This window comes from Prunus mume, linkage group LG1 (genome assembly GCF_029339155.1).
Source record: "Prunus mume cultivar Tortuosa linkage group LG1, ASM2933915v1, whole genome shotgun sequence".
NCBI classification, from domain to species: Eukaryota; Viridiplantae; Streptophyta; class Magnoliopsida; order Rosales; family Rosaceae; genus Prunus; species Prunus mume.
Genome location: NC_142698.1, coordinates 30,522,990 through 30,543,001, shown reverse-complemented (window position 1 = coordinate 30,543,001; position 20,012 = coordinate 30,522,990). Strand labels below are relative to the sequence as shown.

The 20,012-nt window shown below is 35.6% G+C and overlaps 1 protein-coding gene and 1 pseudogene across 3 annotated transcripts; one reads left to right on the top strand and one right to left on the bottom strand.

Annotated features, from left to right (window-relative positions):
- Positions 1-6,228: 6,228 nt before the first annotated feature.
- LOC103328301 (fatty acyl-CoA reductase 3-like) lies at positions 6,229-12,103 on the top strand. 2 transcript variants are annotated; one of them, XM_008230689.2, is made up of 10 exons: positions 6,230-6,432; positions 6,581-6,684; positions 6,892-7,094; positions 7,315-7,415; positions 7,639-7,831; positions 9,827-9,988; positions 10,412-10,493; positions 10,760-11,026; positions 11,472-11,599; positions 11,699-12,103. In XM_008230689.2, exons 1-10 carry the CDS (start codon positions 6,354-6,356, stop codon positions 11,850-11,852), a joined length of 1,473 nt encoding a protein of 490 aa, XP_008228911.2. In that variant the 5' UTR covers positions 6,230-6,353; the 3' UTR covers positions 11,853-12,103. The 2 variants fall into 2 exon arrangements, with proteins under 2 accessions (XP_008228919.2, XP_008228911.2); XM_008230697.3 differs by lacking the exon at positions 9,827-9,988 and having other exon boundaries at positions 6,229-6,432.
- A 1,651-nt stretch (positions 12,104-13,754) lies between these two features.
- LOC103328774 (fatty acyl-CoA reductase 3-like) lies at positions 13,755-18,710 on the bottom strand (annotated as a pseudogene). Its single transcript, XR_016128125.1, has 10 exons — positions 18,490-18,710; positions 18,299-18,402; positions 17,989-18,191; positions 17,812-17,912; positions 16,056-16,254; positions 15,696-15,857; positions 14,985-15,066; positions 14,632-14,898; positions 14,407-14,535; positions 13,755-14,119 (listed from the first exon to the last, which is right to left on the bottom strand). The product of XR_016128125.1 is annotated as a fatty acyl-CoA reductase 3-like (transcript).
- Positions 18,711-20,012: the final 1,302 nt, after the last annotated feature.

The following is a 20,012-nucleotide window of genomic DNA, read 5'->3' as shown; positions in this document are numbered from 1 at the left end:
AGACTGGGCCGGTGGTTCTGTTATGCTGGAATCATCAACTCACCGAGCTTTGTAAAATCGATATGGGAAGATATTGGACCAGAATGATTTTCATTTAGCATAGAAGCTGACTTTATACAAGAATACAAGAATTAAGCTATCCTATTTAGATAAGAAAATATACAGCTAATAAATAGAAATAACATTTCTATTCAAGAACTCCCAACTTGCGTATTATACTCATGAAAGCATCTTTGCCCAAAGGTTTGTGAAAACATCAGCTAGCTGTTGAGAAGAAGAAACATGTTGCGTGATAATTGATTCGTCTTGGACTTTGTCTTTGACGAAATGGTAGTCCATTTCGATCTGTCGAGTTCGTTTATGAAAGATAGGATTGGCTGATATATGTAGAGTTGCTTTGTTATCGCAATGAAGAATGGTCGGGTAAAGATGCGGAAAGAGTAGATCTCATAGTAACGTAGCCAAGTCTCAATTCACAACAAGTACCCGTCATAGCTCTGTATTCGGCTTCCGCCAACGAAAGCAAAACAATCTTCTGTCGCTTGGTTCTCCAAGAAATTAGAGAGCACCCAAGAAAAACACAATAACCAGTGGTGGATCAACTAGTCATTGGACATCCTACCTAGTCAGAATCACAGTAGGCTTGTAGCTTCAAACTATTCTGAGTAGGGAAAATAAACCTTGTCCTGGAGTATTTTTAAGGTATATTTCAAGATATGTAGCGCCACTTCCATATGGGGTTGTCGAGGCTCATGCATAAATCGACTGAGAACATGCACTACATATGTAATGTCAAGTCTCGTGATTGTTAAATAAATTAAACGACCCACCAACCTTTTGTATTTAACTGGGTCCTTAACCAATTCACTTTTATCTGATAATTTGAGATTCTGTTCCATGGGAAAAGAAATAGGGCAAACAACAAGATGACCACCATCTTTAAGAATATCAAGAGTGTATTTTCTCTTAGAAAGACTGATTCATTTCTTAGAACGTGACACTTCAATACCCAAAAAGAACTTAAGGTCCTCAAGATCCTTGATGTGAAAACAGGTATGTAGGAAATGTTTAAGGGAATTGATGGCAACCAAATTATTTCCAGTAATCAGTATATTATCAACATAAATCAAGAGAGCAATAAAAGACTTCCCTCATTTGTAGGTGAATAAAGAATAGTCGGCTTTAGACTTGAAACTGGCAACTTGGATGGCTTTCGCAAACTTGGCGAACCACTGTCGAGAAGCTTGTTTGAAGACCATACAAAGACTTGTTGAGGCAACATACTAGGTTCTCCCCCTAGCGCTGAAGACCTGGTGGCGGAATCATATAAATTTCTTCATGGAGATCGCCATGAATGAATGCATTGTGAACATCCATCTAGTGAAGAGTTCAAGAGTGGGCATCAGCAATAGCAAGAAGACAACGAACAATGATCATCTTGGCTATGGGAGAAAATGTATCATGGAAATCAACCTCTTCAATCTGAGAATAGCCCTTAACTACGAGACGTGCTTTATACTGCTCAATAGAACCATCAATTATGTTTAATTTTGTAGACCCAACGACAACCAATGGGATGCTTTCTAGTAGGAAGAGGAGTGAGAGTCCAAGTATTATTAGACTCCAAAGCATCAAGTTTAGAAGACATGGCCTAGCGCCAATTAGGATTAGAAGTTGTCACAACATAAGTAATGGGTTCCACCCTTCGACTGAGATTAGTAATAAAAGCATAGTGTGCAGGAGTGTACCGGTGATATGAAATACAATCACGCAAGGGATAACGAGTACTTTTAATGGGATCTGAAGACAAAGACGACGAGTGTAGAGATTTCTGCAGCGTGACTTAGGAACAGACATAGTCTTAGAGGCGCACATTAGGAACCTTGGGGCGGTCCGATTGGAGGGTTGGCGATATTGGAGTTGGTGAAGGAACCTGTTATGTGATAGGTTCGGATGGGTTAGGTGGCATTAGGGCTGGTGAAGGTGGGCAATAGGGTATTTCTGCACGCTCGAGTGGAATGGAAGGCTCAAGTAGATTGGAAGTCGGTGATGGTTCTGGTTCGTGGGCCATAAAAGGAGAAGGCCTATATGCAATATCAGTAGTACAAGGGGTTGGTAGGCTAGAATCTAGACTGGTGATAGGACATGCACTGGAATTGGATGAAAAAGGAAAAATGGTTTCCTCAAACAAGACATAGTTCTTTCCTTTGTTACTTGTAAAACATTTTTGGGCGGAAAGATTATAAAGTCTAGATAACATACGCCTTTTGACCATCTACGTATCTGAGAAAAATGGTTTTAAAAGCTCTAGGATCAAATTTTCTAGTAGGGTGAACATTAGTGGCATAAGCAAAGCAACCGAAAACATGACCCTGAGATAGGAGTAGGAGGGTGGATTACTGGCTATTGCTTTTTGAAAAGAAGCAAGGTAGGGAGCTAGTTGATAATGTGTCAATCTTTTCCTCAATAAATTATTCTAAGACTTTTCCTCTAATAAATTAATAGTTACACATGTGATGGGACCTCATACTTCCGGAAAGATTATAAAGTTTATACCCTTTTGACCATCTACGTAAGAAAAATAAAAGCTCTAGGATCAAATTTTCTAGTAGAACATTAGTGGCATTGAGATACTATATTGCTTTTTGAAAGAAGCCCGACTGTGAGGACATATTCCCCCTAAAAATAAAGTGGTAAGTGAGCTTGAAACCTTAAGCCCCAGACTCAAGGACATGGTGATGCTTGCGTTCTACAACACCATTTTGTTACAGTGTGTAAATACAAGTATGTTGGTAAATGGTACCATGCTCCCTAAAAAACTCTCGCAAGGAAAAGAACTCTCCCCCATTGTCCACACGGATGGATTGAATGCGAGCATTGAATTGTTTATGAACCATAGAAAAGAAAGACTTTATAATCCCTTGTGTTTCATGTTTATGATGCATAAGAAAAACCCAAGTAAATCAAGAATGATAACAACGATGGTTAAGAAAAAACGAGCCCCATTTACTGAACTAACTTTGTGAGGCCCCCCAAATATCACAATGAATAAGGTAAAAAGGTCTCTCAGTTGGAATAGAATTAATGGCAAAAGGAAGATGAGTTTATTTTGCAAAATGACAAGCATCACAAACATGATTTAAACTAAACAAACAATCCAAATGCTTATCTAAAAGTTGAAAGCGAGAAGAGGAAATTTGCCTAAGGCGACGGTGTCATATTTTTGGGATTGGGTGATTAGGTGATAGGAAGGTTGATTGTGGGATGGTGCTATGTCGGTCGCTAATGCCCCAAGGTAATAAAGTCCATCACGTTTGTTACCCAAACAAATCGTCGTCCTCGTCTTCAAATCCTGCAAAATACACCAAGAAGGAAAAAAAGAAGTCACTGAGCACTGTAATCCTCTTGTAAGACAATTGACAGACATGAGTTTAACTTGAAATGCAGGCACACACAACACATCTCGCAAATAAAGATAAGAGTTGAGAGATGGTGTTTCGGTGGAAGTAATAGGTGTCGATTCTCTACTAGGTAAAGTGATCGGCAAAATATAAGGATTGGAAACCTTTTTGTCGAATAAATTTGAATTCGACGTGATGTGGTCGGTAGCACTGTTGTTAATAATCCAACATAAATCTGGTAACACTTTAGAAATACTTGAAGATCGGTTGGAGGCAGCAACATGGGCTTGTGGTGCTTCTTGGCATGAGTCAGAATTCTCACTCACCATTGAGTGAATTTTCTTGCACTGGTCTTCGAACAAGTAAGGCATGGCAGCTTGAATATCTTGCAAAGAAGGACCACATCTAGAAGTAGCATGCTTGGCAGCACTACAACCACCCCATTTTCAAGAAGCTTTGCCGAAATTCTGACCGGAAGTTGAACCAGGCTTGTGAAATCTGTGCCTAGAGGGTAGCCGTGCAATTTGTGGTAGATATCAATGTTATGATGGTCCATATCACAATGGGTACAATGAAGAAGTTTTCTCTCAGAATTGTTCGAAGCACTCGAACGATTGTCACGAATCGCCATGGCTGCTAGTTCATTGGAAGATTAGTTTGTGCCTAATGTTCACGTGATCATGGAGTAGGCTTGAAGGACAGTGGGTAACGACTACATAAGTAGAGTCTAACCTTGAATGACACTATAGGACTCATTGAAACCCATAAGAAATTGCATTAAAGAGATGTTATCATCATGTTCTTGACTCTTCTTCGTGGAGCCACATGAGCAAGAAAATATATCATTGTAAGTGCCTTTTTGGCATTGCTTAATTAGGGTGATAAGTGATTTTTTAAAAATTTTGAGAAGCTCAGCCCGTTTGGTAAACCATGAGAAAATCAATTATTGTTTAAAAATTGCTATAAGAGAAAGCTATAAGGGAAAGCAGCTAATGAGGTGCTTTCATTTTCTGATTATACGAGAATCAGTTTTGAACAAGCGCTAGGTGTAATGTTTATACAAGAATCATTTTATGATTATATGGGAATTAGTACCAACAACACTTTTAACAAGAAGTTTACCAAATGCCAAAATGCTTTCTCTCACAACTGATTTCTCTCATAGCAAATCTGACGGCGATTATTCTCACAGCACAACAATGCCAAACTGGCCCTAAGAAGATATCTCATCCCACAAAGCCTTTAATTTGATATAATATGCTGATACAGATAGTTGATCTAGCAAGAGGGAGCCAATATCTCTTTGCAATTCAAAAATCTGGGGAGCGTTAACTTGAGAAAAATGGACCTTAAGGTCTTCCCAGACTTCACGAGCAGTAGTGGAGTAAAGCACACTCTCGGCGATGTGTGAGTCAATGGAGTTGAGGAGCCCCGATATAACCATATCGTTACATTGTTCCCAAAGCTGAAAACCATCAAGATTAGTGGCTACTAAGGGAGATATGGCAGTACCAAATACAAATCCTAATTTATTTTTCGCATTTAGGGAGATGTGCATGGAGCGACATCACATCGCGTAGTTGTTTCCATTGAGTGGCTTGGAAGCAAGGACCATTCTTGGGTGATTGGAATGGTGGATAAAGAAGGGGTCGGAAGCATTGTGCTTGCTCCAGACGAGTTTGATTCTTGGTCGTCTTTGCCCATAGTCCAGTGGCAGGTTTTGGCAGCGGAAGAAGATTTTGGTGGTGGACGACTTAAACTGAGAGCTAGGGTTTTCCCCTGCTATGATAGCATATAAAATCAGTATGGGAAACCCTAAGACCAACAACCCATTATATATAGAAGTACACATATTTTCTTTTTAATCAATAAGAAAAATGGAGATTCAAACTTAAGATCAATTTGAGTATGTTGAAAAAGAAGATACCAAATGCTAAACTTACCACTTTTTTATACTACATTGTGTACCAGCTCTTTAATAAAGATGGAGTCCACCAATATAATAAGGCCCACCTCTATTAGTGAGGGCTTTATATATGGCCCTTAGGTGAGACTTTATCTTTTAATCGTTGGATTAAATTGATTAACCTGATCTAACGATTAAAAGATAAGACCTCACATAAGGGTCATAGATAAGGCCTTAATTATAGAATAATTCTTGATATAAAAATATAGTAAACCTAGCATATTCCTTATATAAAGTTTATAAACCAATAGTTGATATAACAAGTGCCATCTATACATTAGACGTCCAAGCGTGACAGTTGGGTTGGTATATGGTCCTACAAACAGTACTCAAGTCTTCAAGCTCTGGCCTCGTGAGTCTTTAATTAGTGATCTAACAAAGAAAACAATAAAAAAATGTTAGCTAGGCATATGTCATGGCGACGAGGACAAATCTAGCACCGAAGCTTTAATATTTGCAGAAGAGAGTTCGTTGGGGGGTATTGGATATATCTGACTGTTACACCACCAGAAGTGTTGCTAATCCCAATATGTGACCCACAATTTTCCTTTTTTTATTGAGTTATAGTGTAGTAGATGATCTGCCCTTTCAAAATACTAAGCAAAGTTGACCAAATAATGGGAGTGTACGTATGTATGTAGCCATTATTGGAGGGGGCAAAAAAAAAAACACAAGAAAAAATAAAAGGTGATGTGGGATTTTTGGTATTTGTTTTTAATTTTGTAGAAAAATAAAATAAGTCAAGCAATTAAACCTCGTTTTAAATGAGTCTACCAAGCAAAACAACTGTCAACTACTTGAGTGCACTCTACCACATAGTTGCCCCATATGTTACAGTATATACTACAATGTGCCCAAAGACCATTGCCTCACTAGGCTTCAGCTGATCAGCTAGCTGAGAGCATATACACTTTTCCATTGTTCATCTCTCTTTAGTTCGTTGTTCCTGTCCTTCCTTCTCTCTGATATTATTTAAGTTTTCTCCAATGGAGTTGGAAAGCATACTCCAGTTCATTCAGAACAAGAACATTTTGGTCACTGGTGCCACTGGCTTTCTAGCAAAGAGTACTACTCAAATTAAACCCTCTCTCTCTCTCTCTCTCTCTCTCTCTCTCTCTCTCTCTGTGGTTTTTTGTTTTTTTGTTTTTTTTTTTGTTTGTTGTTGTTGTTGTTGTAGTAAGTGTCAGCTATGTTTGTGCTTAAATGGATGCAGTTTTTGTGGAGAAGATACTGAGGGTTCAACCAAATGTGAAGAAGCTCTATCTTCTATTAAGAGCTGCAGATACAAAATCAGCCACACAGCGTTTGCATAATGAGGTATATATGTAGGGATAAGTGTGAGCTTCAACATGTATATATATCCTTTTTCCATATACCAAATAGGCAAGAGTGGCACAACATTTAGCCATTTATGGCCACCTTAATACTATACTAAAAAAAGTAAGGAATATGAATTTGAAGTGCAATGGAAATCAAGATTTTGTTATTCTAAGTTTGTTCACTTTTTGTTACTTGTAATTATAGATAATTGGGAAGGACCTTTTTAGAGTGTTGAGGGAAAAATGGGGAGCAGGTATGAACTCCATTGTCTCAGAAAAGCTGACAGTGGTGCCTGGAGACATTTCTCATGAGGACTTGGGCTTGAAAGATTCAAACTTGAAAGAAGAGATGTTGAGCCAGATAGATGTCATTGTGAACTTAGCTGCAACTACCAACTTTGATGAAAGGTAGTAATTGATTGTTAAATCTCAGTTTTCTGAATTTGAAATAAAGAGCAACTACTCTTGTCCAAATGCGATTCGGTGCCCTTAGACGAGGTCAATTTTTGTCAAAACGTGTGGTTTAGATTCACAGATTGAATAAATATCTGTATGGCAAGAACATTGAGAACTAGGTTATGGGAAGTAATTATCAGAAATAGACTAAAATAGAACATATATTCTGCAGATATGATGTTGCACTTGGTATCAATACTTTGGGAGCAAAGCATGTTTTGAACTTTGCTAAGCAATGTTTTAAATTAAAGGTGCTGGTCCACGTATCCACAGGTCATTATCTCTCTCTATATAAATCACTTTGATTTTATTTGTTTTTTTTTCCCATGTTTTAGTCTTAATTTGATCTTATCACTGAACGTACTGCTCACTTACCTTAATTATAATATGGTTTTAATTCGTATGTCCTTTCTGTAAATACGGGAACACAACAAGGGTTTTTTTAAAAGAATACAATGAAATTTATTGTAGATTTATTTCCATGCTGTGATTTCAGCTTATGTTTGTGGCGAGAAGGACGGGCTTTTATTGGAAAACCCCTACCACATGGGTGAGACGCTTAATGGGACCTCAGGACTTGATATCGACAATGAAATCAGGCAGGTCCAGGAAAAACTCAGAGAGCTTCGAGCGGAGGGATTAACAGAACAAGCAATCACTTCGGCCCTCAAAGATTTTGGCCTCAAAAGGTTGGTAAAAATTGTTACTTCTGTCTGTTAAAATTAGTTCAGCTGTTATTAGTGGGTTAAATATAGATAATTGGATAATTAATTCTTGAGCACTTAAATCCTCAAACCCTTTATGACATGTTTACTAACTTGAAATCGAAGTGAGCATGAGTCAGAGTGATTTTATGCAAGCTCCATTCTTTTAGGTGGGCCATCCTTAAATAATAGGCAAGACTGAAAGTTTTTGTACCATACACGAAGATGTTCTTATAGCTGACTAGTCTTTGTCCAACATGATCATGTGATTCAATAGGTCGGCTTGAGTTGGTTCGATTTTATTTGTTTAAATTGACGGTCGAAGATTAGAATGGGTAGGGTCTTGATTTAATTTTTTGGAAAATGATCTTGAACGTTTTTCCAACTAATTGGACGTAATGAGAGAATATCTTATCATTTAATTGGTTATGATTTGTTAGACGTGGACGCCAACATATTAGACTAACTGGTATGATAATTTTTTTATTTGCACATCAGATGGCGTTGAAAAGTTATGTTAAGTGAGATTTACATCTAAGCCATCTACTCATCAAATAGGCATCAATTCATGTAGTTCAACACATAAAGGTCCCATCGAATAGGAAATGGTTATATTTTAATTTATTTTGTTTTATTTTTATTAAATTTTAGGGAGTTGGAAGACGTGCCATTATTTTCGAACTTGAGACCATTAATCTCTACCAACGAAGTTTGTTGGATTTTAACCAGAAATTGCGTCTACGGCAATTTGATTGAGACATAAACCAAACAGATTACATGAACTTAAGACACATTAAAACTTCAACCTAATCAGACAAACACAAACCAACCAAGTAAATTGTCCTGGCCGGTATAAAAACATTTCTGACAGAGTTTGGTGCTTCACTTTCCAAAGGTGACACATATTTCTTTATGTTTTTTTTTTCTATTGTCTATGCTAAGCATATGACGAACATATAAAGCTCACCATGAATTTAAATTTCTCCCTTGAAAGTTCAAGAAGAAACAATTAAGACAAAAACGATAATTTGCAAAGACAGAACCAATAAATCTTTACCAATCTTAATCTACTCAAAAACCTAATTAAAAGCATAGTAAAATGTAGTTTTCATAAGTCTGTTTTTCTTAATAAATGATAGTAACACTGGTCCATACCCCACACTGGTTCATACCCTTTCGTTTTTTTCGTTTTACCCTACAACAACTGGTCCCCTAGGTGATAGGACCCTTACCTTATAGCACATTTAGTGCTTTGCGTCAGAGGGATGAAGAGTGTACCCACAAGGGCCATGACCAGTTTAAAGTTAAGAGCGTTTATTTATAAAACTATAAGAAAAAATTACTGGAGTTCATAAATCCAGTAGTTAAGAGTATTTACTTGTATATGAGATTCTAGGTTCGATTCCCCTTTTACTGAACATCGCATGTATAAAATATATATATATATATATATATTCTAAGAAAAAACTAACTTTCCTTATAAAAAATACAAAGAGAGATCGAGAATTATATGCCTCCTGATAATGACACCAAAAAATATGTGTCCACCACAAGTGTATCTAGGGCTCTGTTACTGTTAATGGATTGCGTACCTTATCTGTCAAGAGTGAAACCCAGAAGAAGAAAAAAAAGTTGCACACGAAAATAAGTCCAAAAACAAATACATCAATTGGCCCACATGAAGGTAACTGATGATGAGGGTCAACTTTTTAATGATTAATCTAGTTCATGTTTAGGGGTATCTGTTTTGGGAGCCCTCATTAATTGGGCGTTACACCTCTCACTGCTTATGAGGTACCCTCTCATAAACTCATGATTTTTAATTTATTTTTTCTTTATCCTATTGGTGGAAATTAAACTATCAATCAAGATACCTAGTATCTCTTTTCAAAGTCAAAAGAGGTTTCAATCTCGAATCCCCTCACCGAAAGTTGATGTGACAAATTCTAAATCCTATTCTTTTTAAAATTATTTTGTTAGAGCTAATATCTATGGATGGCCAAACACGTATGTATTTACGAAGGCAATAGGCGAGATGCTTATAGGAGACCTAAAAGAAAATCTACCTCTGGTCATTTTACGGCCAACCATCATCACCAGCACTTACAAAGAACCTTTTCCTGGTTGGGTTGAAGGAATCAGGTGCGTTAATCGAAAAATCCTTCTTTATTAGTATGAATTAATTAGTCCTTTATCATCTGCACAATGATGAGAGTCATTTCAATTTTATTTTAATAAATTGAACTTTTGATTTGCAGTGGTAAAATTAAGTTCATTTCATAGATCAATATTTCATTTTAGGAATCAATAGTTCATTTTAGAGGTCAATAAAATGAACTCTGAAATGAAATTCATTTCCCACTATAATAACTCTACAACCTCTCTCTTACTGACACATAGACAACATTAGTTTTTAATTTATAAGTTATTGAACTGCACCACAGCAAGTGAAACTACAATTCAGTTCAATAGTTGCCAAAAAAATTCAATAAATTGAACTGTAGAGCTGAACTGAAATGAACTGTTGCGAATGCTCTCATCTGTTAATTTTTGTACCGCATGCAGAACCATCGATAGCCTTGCAGTTGGTTATGGCAAAGGAAAATTAACATTCTTTCTCTGCGACATTAATGCAATTGCTGACGTGGTGAGTTAACCAACAGTTCTTCAATTTATTATTGTTATTATTATTATTATTCATACCCTTTTATCTCCAAGTATGCATTTGGTAAGCATCATGCTCGTCGTATAAAAATGGAAACATACATACTTGCTTCTTAAAAAAAAAAAAAAAAAAAAAAAAATTAAAATCACAGATTGACATCCACGCAGAAAGAAGGCAACTAATTAATGAATGCATTTCTTTCATTATATTCTTAAGGATTGTTTTAAAAAAAGAATTATTTGATGCAGGTACCTGCTGACATGGTGGTGAATGCAATAATTGCGGCAATGGCTGCTCATGCAAATCAACCTGGTGAAGTAATTTATCAAGTGGGGTCCTCTATGAGAAATCCTGTAAAATACTCTAATTTTCATGATTACGGATTCCGTTTCTTCACCAAGAAGCCATGGATTAATAAAGATGGAACTCCAGTGAAAGTTGGCAAGGTCGCAATTATGGGAAGCATGACTACCTTTCACCGATACATGACTATCCGTTACTTACTATTACTAAAGGTAAAGTTTTTTTTTCTTTTCTAGATTTTGCTTCACAACTTAGACAGCCATGCATTGCCAATATGTTTATAATATAGAATTGGTTTAGCCAGCCCAAACATACACTAATAATTTTTCAATTATGGCATGTGTGCCACTTTGCCCGTAACATGACATGACATGTTGATTTAGTATGTATTATTAGTTCATTTATAGTTGATGGAAATAAAATCCATACCGAGTATAAAGTTCACCATTTAGAGTTTAGGGTTTAGATATAAATAAATATGCACATGCTATAATATATTTTAGTTGGAATTGTAATACCATGTGAGCATGTCACGTATCCGTACGCAATCGTATCCTCAATAAGATGCCCATTATTATCTTTTACTATATAGCTCTAAAATTTATGTATTCTATCTTAATATTGTATTTTTTTGTCAATTTCTTTTTCCCAAAATAGGGATTGGAGGTGGTTAATACAGCATTTTGCCAGTACTTCAAGGGCACGTATGTGGATCTCAATCGAAAGATCAAATTTGTGATGAGATTGGTGGAACTTTATAGACCATACTTGTTTTTCAAAGGAGTGTATGTACATATGATTCCTTTATCTTATCCTTCATGTCATTTTACCAAGCTGGAAAATATAATTTTGATTTATAACTTGACCTAATTTCTTGCCTGCAGCTTCGATGATATGAACACATTGAAGTTACAAATGGCAGTGCGAGAAAACACCACGGAGGCAGATATGTTTTACTTTGATCCCAGCTGCATAAATTGGGACGATTACTTCATGAATATCCATCTTCCTGGGGTTGTCAAATACGTTTTCAAATGATTACCAAAATTGGGGTGTTGAATATATTCATATATATGGTTTGAAATGGGTGAATTGGAGCGCTCTAGCCATTGTATTTACTCAAGGCAGTATACAATGGCTCCCTAGATGCATTATAAATTTCAATCAAGTTTATGAATTGTATTTGCTTTCATGAATATGCATATGATGATGAACAAATGTTTGTCACCAAATGTAATTTGTTATAATATGGATTAAGTTGTTAAATAAAGTTTGTCTTTTTAACAAGATATTTATCTTCTTTTTTTTAACGGTACGAGGAAATTTTATAATAAATGAAAAATCGGATATTCAGATGTGGAGTAAAACGAAGAATTGTAGGAAACTTAAGAACGATTTTAATATGAAATTTAACATAGCAATGTTCTCAATTTTAGAACACCCCCCGGTTTTCTTCTCACATGGCTCCATTGGGGAGGAGGAGGTCTGTCCCTCTTCTCCCTCCTCCTCCCCCCCTTTTTCTCCTTTGTTTCTGCTAGTTCTCAACTTCATCTGCCTTGGATTCTTTTGTGGGGCTGGTCTTATTTTGTGTTTGAGCCTGTTTGGTTGTGTTGATGGCTGTCTCTGAGAGTTGGTAGTTTCCTCTGAGAATTGGTGGCTGTCTTTGAGAGTTGTTTGCTTCTCTTGGTGACTGCTTAAGCCTTGTGCTTTGGGCTGAGATTATATGTCTCAAGCCGATTTTGTGTCCTCCTTTCTTCGCCAAACACTCCATTCAACTAGATTTACTTCTCACACAACATCCCCTCCTACCCTTGCTTCCTCCTATTTCCAGATATGGTTTCTCCATTGGGATATAGCAACTACTTCTCTAAGCGCTTTGTCGCTTCTTAATCGGATTGTATATAGAGCTCTTGCTATGGTTCTAGCTCTGGTGCTTGCACCAATACTCTCCACTCCCTTGATTTCGATCCTTTGGTATATACCATGCTAGTGTTGTGATTGGTTGCTGGTTTCTTCTTGGTGTAGCGGACTCGGGTGTGAAGCAAAAAGTGACTTTTGGAGGAATGTTCTTGTGTTGATGTGCTTCTTTTTTTGGGGAAATTTTGTTCTTGATGTAAGATCTATGTGCAGCTATGCTGACTTGTGTGGAGGATGTGAATCAAAGGGTTCGGTTGCTTTGATTTTGTGTGGGGAAGATTTGTTATACTAGACTTACTGGTTCTTAGTTTAATCTTCCTTGTGCTTGTGGTACTTTGTTTCTGCATTTGGCTCTTTCGGCCTTGTATTCTCTGTTTGTTTTCCTCCCATTTTTGGAGTCTTAATGAACTGTGATTGACAAAAAAAAAAAAAAAAAAGTTCTCAATTTTAGTCAACATTGATTTTACATCAAAGATCATTTTCAAGAGTGATATGGTTACATAGGAAGCAACACAAACCTAGGCCGCTTCAAATTATAAGTCCAATAGTCTCCCGTTTTTATCTGATACTAGGAATCAACAAAGGGTTCGGTTGGGGTTGGCTTATTTTGGCCCAATGGCTTTTATTTTGAACTTCCATTTTCAACTATTGAACAATTTGTAATTTTTTTATTATATAAACGGAAAACGAGGCATTCATAACTTTTTCTAAAATTGAGAAGAGGAGTATCACTAAACTATATGAGCTATTTGTGCTGTCATAATACTAAAGCAGGAGGGGTTGAACCTTGATAGGAGAAGTTAGCTATGTGGAAACAATCAAAGTGTCCTATGCTCCCGTTGTTTGGGAAGAAAAGTATCACTAAACATTTAGTGCAATATATTATCAATATGCACATGCCAGCAGTGTTAATTACGATACATAAAATAATTTTTGACAAATGTCATATCAAATTAAGTATTTGAAAATGATTTTTTCAATCACCAGCAACATATGGATGCTACAAGATCCAAGCACGACATATATATAGAAAAGGTGGGTTTAAGTTTCTGTAAATAAATGAACAATATGATGGTTTACAGATACAATCATCCATATATTAATTGTTCTAGCTGAGAGTATTATTGGCTGAGGAATTCGGCTAGTTTCCATGTATATTGCAAACTTATAACGCATGCGTACAAAAACATTATTTTATTATCTAAAGGCAATCTATCGACTCTTCTGGCTATCACTTAACCATAACATGCTTTCGGAGGCCATGGATGTGAGTATTCATAATGTAGTCTTCCCAATCAATGCAATTCGGATCAAAGTTAAATATGTTTGCATCTATGTAACTCTCACTTGCCACCTTTTGCAGCTCCTCCGAATTGGTGTCATCAAAGCTGCAATCAAAACACGTTAGTTGTCAGTGACGGAGCTAGAATTTTTAATAATTGAGGTGCCAAAATCTAAAATTTAACTATAAACGACTTTATCATCTTAAATCAGGCCCGTCACTAGTTTAATTGTGAAATAATATCATATGTTTTTTTCTTTCCCAATGTTAGGAAGGGTTATAAAAGGGATGAGGGCGAAGTTCACTTCAGACTTGACTTTGGCTTCGTCCTTTGTATAATTACAATTAAATGATAAAACTCTATCTTTAATCACAAAAGTAGAGAATACGTACATGCCCTTGAATAACATATACGGTTTGTATAGCTCTACGAAGCGCATCACCAATTTGAGTTTTCGGCTATAGTTAACGTATGCATCTTGGAAATACTTGGCCACATGCTTTGTTTACGAACTTTAATCCCTTCAAATAAGAATAAATCAAAGGAAATTAATGAACAGAGAAAAAACTATAGCAAGTTTGATATTATAAATGATCACATATAGTGATAGAACAAACCTCCAAAGGTATCATGAAGCAAATTTGCATGTACATCCGGAAAGTAGCCATAGTGCTGAACATTGTGCACTTGCCAACCTTAACAAGGTTTCCATCTTTGTCAACCCACGGATCTTTGGTGAAATGCCGAAACACAAAATCGTGAATACTATTTATTTTTATAGGATTTCTAAATGAGGACCCCACATGGTAAATGACAATAGAAGATTGATTTGCGTTCACTGCCATCGCTGAAATTATTGAGTTTACCACCATGTCAACAGGAATCTGCGTTATTTCAAACATTTAACCCTTCTTTAGTCTTATACATATAAATATATAACCAACAAATAGGGATATGAGTGTAAACTCACCATATCAAATACTGTCGAAGGATCAGCAAGTAGGCATGTGAGCTTCCCCTTACAATAACCGGCAATTACGCTATCAATGGTTCTGTAATCACCAAGAATAAAGACATATATACAAATTTAGTTGGTATTTGCACCAATTATGGTTCATACTCAAAATGTAGCAACCTAAGAATTTGTATGACAAGATAAGTTTGGTAAGAGAATACTATTTTTTTAAAAATTTTTTTAAAATTTTTATGGAAAGAGAATACTACTTACGTTAAAAAGACTATGAAGATAAGTATAGAGAGTATTAGTCAAGGACGGATCTAGAATTTTAAAATGGACTGAACTGAATTTACTTTACAAACAAACCCCACGACACAAGCGAATCTGATTGATTACAAAAAATGATATACACGTAGTCAGGAAAGGCCATATGATACAAAGAATTTTGAATTGGTGTGCCTCGCTCGCAGCAGTCCATTTTGGTTCTCTATGGCTGCTCTCTGTTTCTGACGTTATTATTATTTGTTTTTAAATGGGTATGGGCTATAGCTCATACAGCGGGCATAGATTCATCCCTGGGTATGGGTTATTAACTAGACGTAAATCAAACTCTTAGTTGACCAAATTCGGAATTTAGAAGAATATTATTTTCTTACGTAGTAAATTGTAGGGTTAATGACAGTTCAGAACGTAAAATTTGTAGGTGCAGGCAGAGCTCATTACCTAAAACCTTGAATCCAACCTGGAAATGGCTCTTTGTAAGTGCTGGTAACCACAGTTGGGCGAATGATAACTACAGGAAGCTCATCTTTTGAGCGCCCTAGAAATACTTCTCCCATCGCCTTTGTAAATACGTAGGTGTTTGGCCATCCATAATGTTTAGCCCTAATTATTTTTGTATAAAAGAAAGACAAATAGTAATTAGCATGAGAGAAAACTTTAATTCCAAAGGCACAATATTGTAGAAATATTGTTAATAATGTCAGCCTAATTTTCCCTTTTGATTCAGCCCGGGAAAATTAGGCCAAATAGAAAGATGAATGCCAAAATCTTTTCATAGTGGACAATTAGATATATCAATACCTTTCAATGCCAAAATCCTTCATTGTGCTTGTAATATCTTCTTCTGAAGCACCTCGTGCTTTTAGTTCAGTCAATTTCTTCTCCACGACGATCTTTTCTTGTGCTTTGAAATCAAATTTGATGGTTTTCTTTACTATGTCATCCGTTAATGAAGGTGAGTCCTCTGGTATGAGTCCTACTCTCTCACCACACACATAAGCTGGAAAATATACATATCAGTTAACCAAATCCAAAGACATCAAAACCAATATATATATATATATATACACAAATTCTCCTATGCCAACGTCTAGACGTTATTACCGTGTGGACGCCATGTATTTTCAACTACATCTCCCTGCTTTACTCCCTGATTACAATGGCATTCGCATGGTAATAACGTGCAGACATCCAGATGAGAGAATAACTATATATATATATATGTTAGGTTATGTTTAGTTAATGTCCTTGATAACTTTGTAATTGCACATGTAATTCATCAAGCTCTAGTTTAATTAGACTAGAATAGTCTAGGTTACATATATATATATATATACAGTACCCTTTTATTGAGGGATCCCTCAAATAATTTTATTTGAGGGACATCCTTTAGGATCCCCTACGATTTTATTTTTTTTAACAATCCAAACCATCTAATTTTTAAGTCTATATTCATAGATCATCCTTGCAAAAAATTAGACAAATTGGAAACTATTTCGACATTTAATTGTATCCTACAAAATCAATGAACAATGTGCTCCAAGAAAGTACTAAATTTCAATATCCAATTGATTGGTAAAATGATATCGGATTCAAGTGATTTTTTGTAGAGATGATTTTTGAATGAATATTTACAATATATACGTTTGGATTAGTGAAATACAATACGAAGTGAGCCATACAAGGGTGTCTCTCAAATAAGCTTATTTGAGGATTCCTCAATTGAAGCTCCTGTACACACACACACACACACACACAGCTTTAGTTGAGGGACACTCTTGTAGGGCCCACACGGCATTGTGTTTCATTAATCCAAACCATCTATTTTTTAGATAATCATTCAAAGATCATCTCTACAAAAAAATCATTTCAATCCGAATGTCATTTGACCACTCAATTGAGTTATTGAAATTTTATTACTTTCTTAAAGTATCATGTTCATTGATTTTATAGGACACAATTTTTTGCAAAGATGATCTATGAATGTAGTCTTAAAAAATAGATGTTTGGATCATTGAAAACAAATTCATAAGAAACCCTAAAGGATGTCCCTCAAATAAAATTATTTGAAGAATCTATTTAATAGAAGGGGACTGATATATATATATATATATATACCCCCTTCTATTAGGGATCCCTCAAATAATTTTATTTGAGGGACGCCTATTAGGGTACTCTACAATTTTTTTCCTAATGATCCAAACCATCTATTTTTTAGGTCTTCATTCATAGATCATCCTTATAAAAAATTAGACAAATCGGAAACCGTTTCGACATCCAATTATGTCTTACAAAATCAATGAACACGGTGCTTCAAGAAAGTATTAAAATTTCAATAACTCAATTGAGTGGTCAAATGATATCGGATTCAAGTGATTTTTTGTAGAAATGATCTTCAAAATAGATGGTTTGGATTAGTGAAATACAATCCGGAGTGGGGCCTATAAGGGGTGTCCCTCAAATAAGCTTATTTGAGGGATATCTCAATGGAAGCTCTCTGTATATATAAAAGAAAAAAAGACAAATTTAGTAAAAAAAAACGTTAACAAAAGCCAACCAGTTGATACGTGGAGAAGCATCTCTAGCTTTAAACATTTCTTTGCAAAGCTCACCACATGCAGAATTCCAAATGTATTGACGTCCAGCGCAATATCATATCTGCACACAAATATATGAACAGGTTAATTTTGATTAATTGAAGAGAATTATATGTTACAAATATTGCATATATTACCTTTCATCAAAGTTGGTCGTTGCAGCAGAATTAAGTATGATTTCTGTTTCATTGCACATTTCTTCCGTCAATTTGAAGTCTTTCACTCCAAGGTTTTCAGAAGTTACATCTCCCGCCACAGCCGCAACTTTGTGCGATACAAAGGAATCAAAATCCGCACCATGTTTGTCCCTGAGAACTCTGAACAACTCCTTTCCGAGGATCTTAAGTTTTATGAAAATATATTAATAAAATTATTTGACCGGTAATTCAAAGTATATGAAAATGCAATAGCATTTTTTTGTAATAATAATGGTAGTGAAATATAAACCTCATTGTGCATGCGATTCGTGGCTGAGTTGGTATTGGAAGCTCTTAAAAGAAGATAGATCTTTTTCACATCTGGTTGAACCCTTAGTATTTTCTCCACAAATACTGCATGAATAATTATAAAATAAAGTTACGATTAATAACACCACGTCACGGTAGATAGAGAGGGATAGGGAGAGAGAGATGGTATACCCATTGCAAGGAAGCCAGTGGCTCCAGTAACCAAAATGGTCTTGTTCTGAAGATATGCTAGTATGCTTTTCAACTCCATTGGAGAGAGAGAGAGAGAGAGAGAGAGAGAGAGAGAGAGAGAAGTATTTTGAAAAGTTGAGAAGGAAGTCGGGGTTGATCGGTACTTTAAACTAAAATTTAGGAGGCTTCCCAGCGTTGAGAATGATGGTGGGAACACTTGGTGGAGTGTAGTTAACTATAGTTTTGATGCTTTGTCTGGGATAAGTTCAAGAGTTTGGTTTATATTAAAGAAAATATAAGCAAATCACAATTGTCCGAACACTATCATTTCGATGAAATCAAACCTTTTCTGTAATTCGGTAAAAATTAAAAATTCTTTTGCTAAACTAGGTTTGTAACTATGTAATAATGCATTTTTTACTGCATCAACTACGTCATCCAAAACAAACGAATGCTTTTGAAAATAGATACCTTGGACAAACAGAAAGGTTAGGTGCGTTGCTAGTTTTTCGTGTGAACTAAGACACTCTTGTAGGATCTACTTCGTCTTGTATTTCGACAGTCAGAACTATCTAGTTGTTAGGTTTTCCTTACAAAATAACCTTTGCAAAAAATCACTCAAATTCGAAACTATTTAACCACTCAATTAATAGTAAGCACCGTATTTGTTTATTTTTGTTGGTCACAACTAGATATCTCAATACTCTATAATTTGTCTAATTTTTTTGCAAGAATGATCTATACATAAAGACTTGGAAAATAAACGTTAGTTCGGATCATTGAAATAACATTTGTAGCGAATCCCACAAGATGTCTAATGAATAAAATTATTCAAAAATTCCCTCAATAATAAGGAAACCCTAACATATACGTATAAATTACTTAATGGCTAACAATATGTAGAGTGTGAATAGTACTGTCTGACTTTTATTATTTAAAAGATAGCCCTTTTCAATACATAAAGGTTACCTGTAGACAAAAGGTTTACTTCACATAGTTGGAAATGTTCTACGAAGGTGTGTACTCTCACATCTTGTCTTCAACTTAGTTTAACCCCTAGGTTTTATCCATCACCTGCCAATCAACCCAACAATTAATTTATTATTTTTTGTCATCATCACTCTCAACCCACTCTCCCTTTTGAAGTATATTTTTTCTTCCCTCGTTGTTGGCTTTTCTTGATTAAATATGTACGCATAAAAAAATCAAAGGAAAAAAGAATAATATATTCATCACATGTTTCTAAGGAAGCCCGGCCACGAAATGTTTAAGACATAAGTCACTCAAGCTAAATTAATGTTTTTTTTAAAGCTTCTGATCTCACATTTGTTCTTTACCAACAAATGTAAATATCTGATTAAGGCCCTAATCACTCCGTCAATGATGATGCGGATTGATAATGCCACTGGAAATGTGTACTTGTACAACTATTTGTACAATGTTTTTTAAACTTTAGCTATATGGTCATAACAACCTCCATTTATTTGATAATTAAGAAACTTGCACATCACTTTATTTGAGAG

Bases quoted from the DNA above. Each gene is read 5' to 3' on its own strand.
- LOC103328301 (XM_008230689.2), top strand. From the start codon at position 6,354: ATGGAGTTGGAAAGCATACTCCAGTTCATTCAGAACAAGAACATTTTG. The intron at 6,685-6,891 runs GTATATATGTAG...TTGTAATTATAG, and splicing joins CACAGCGTTTGCATAATGAG to ATAATTGGGAAGGACCTTTT. The intron at 7,095-7,314 runs GTAGTAATTGAT...TATATTCTGCAG, and splicing joins ACTACCAACTTTGATGAAAG to ATATGATGTTGCACTTGGTA.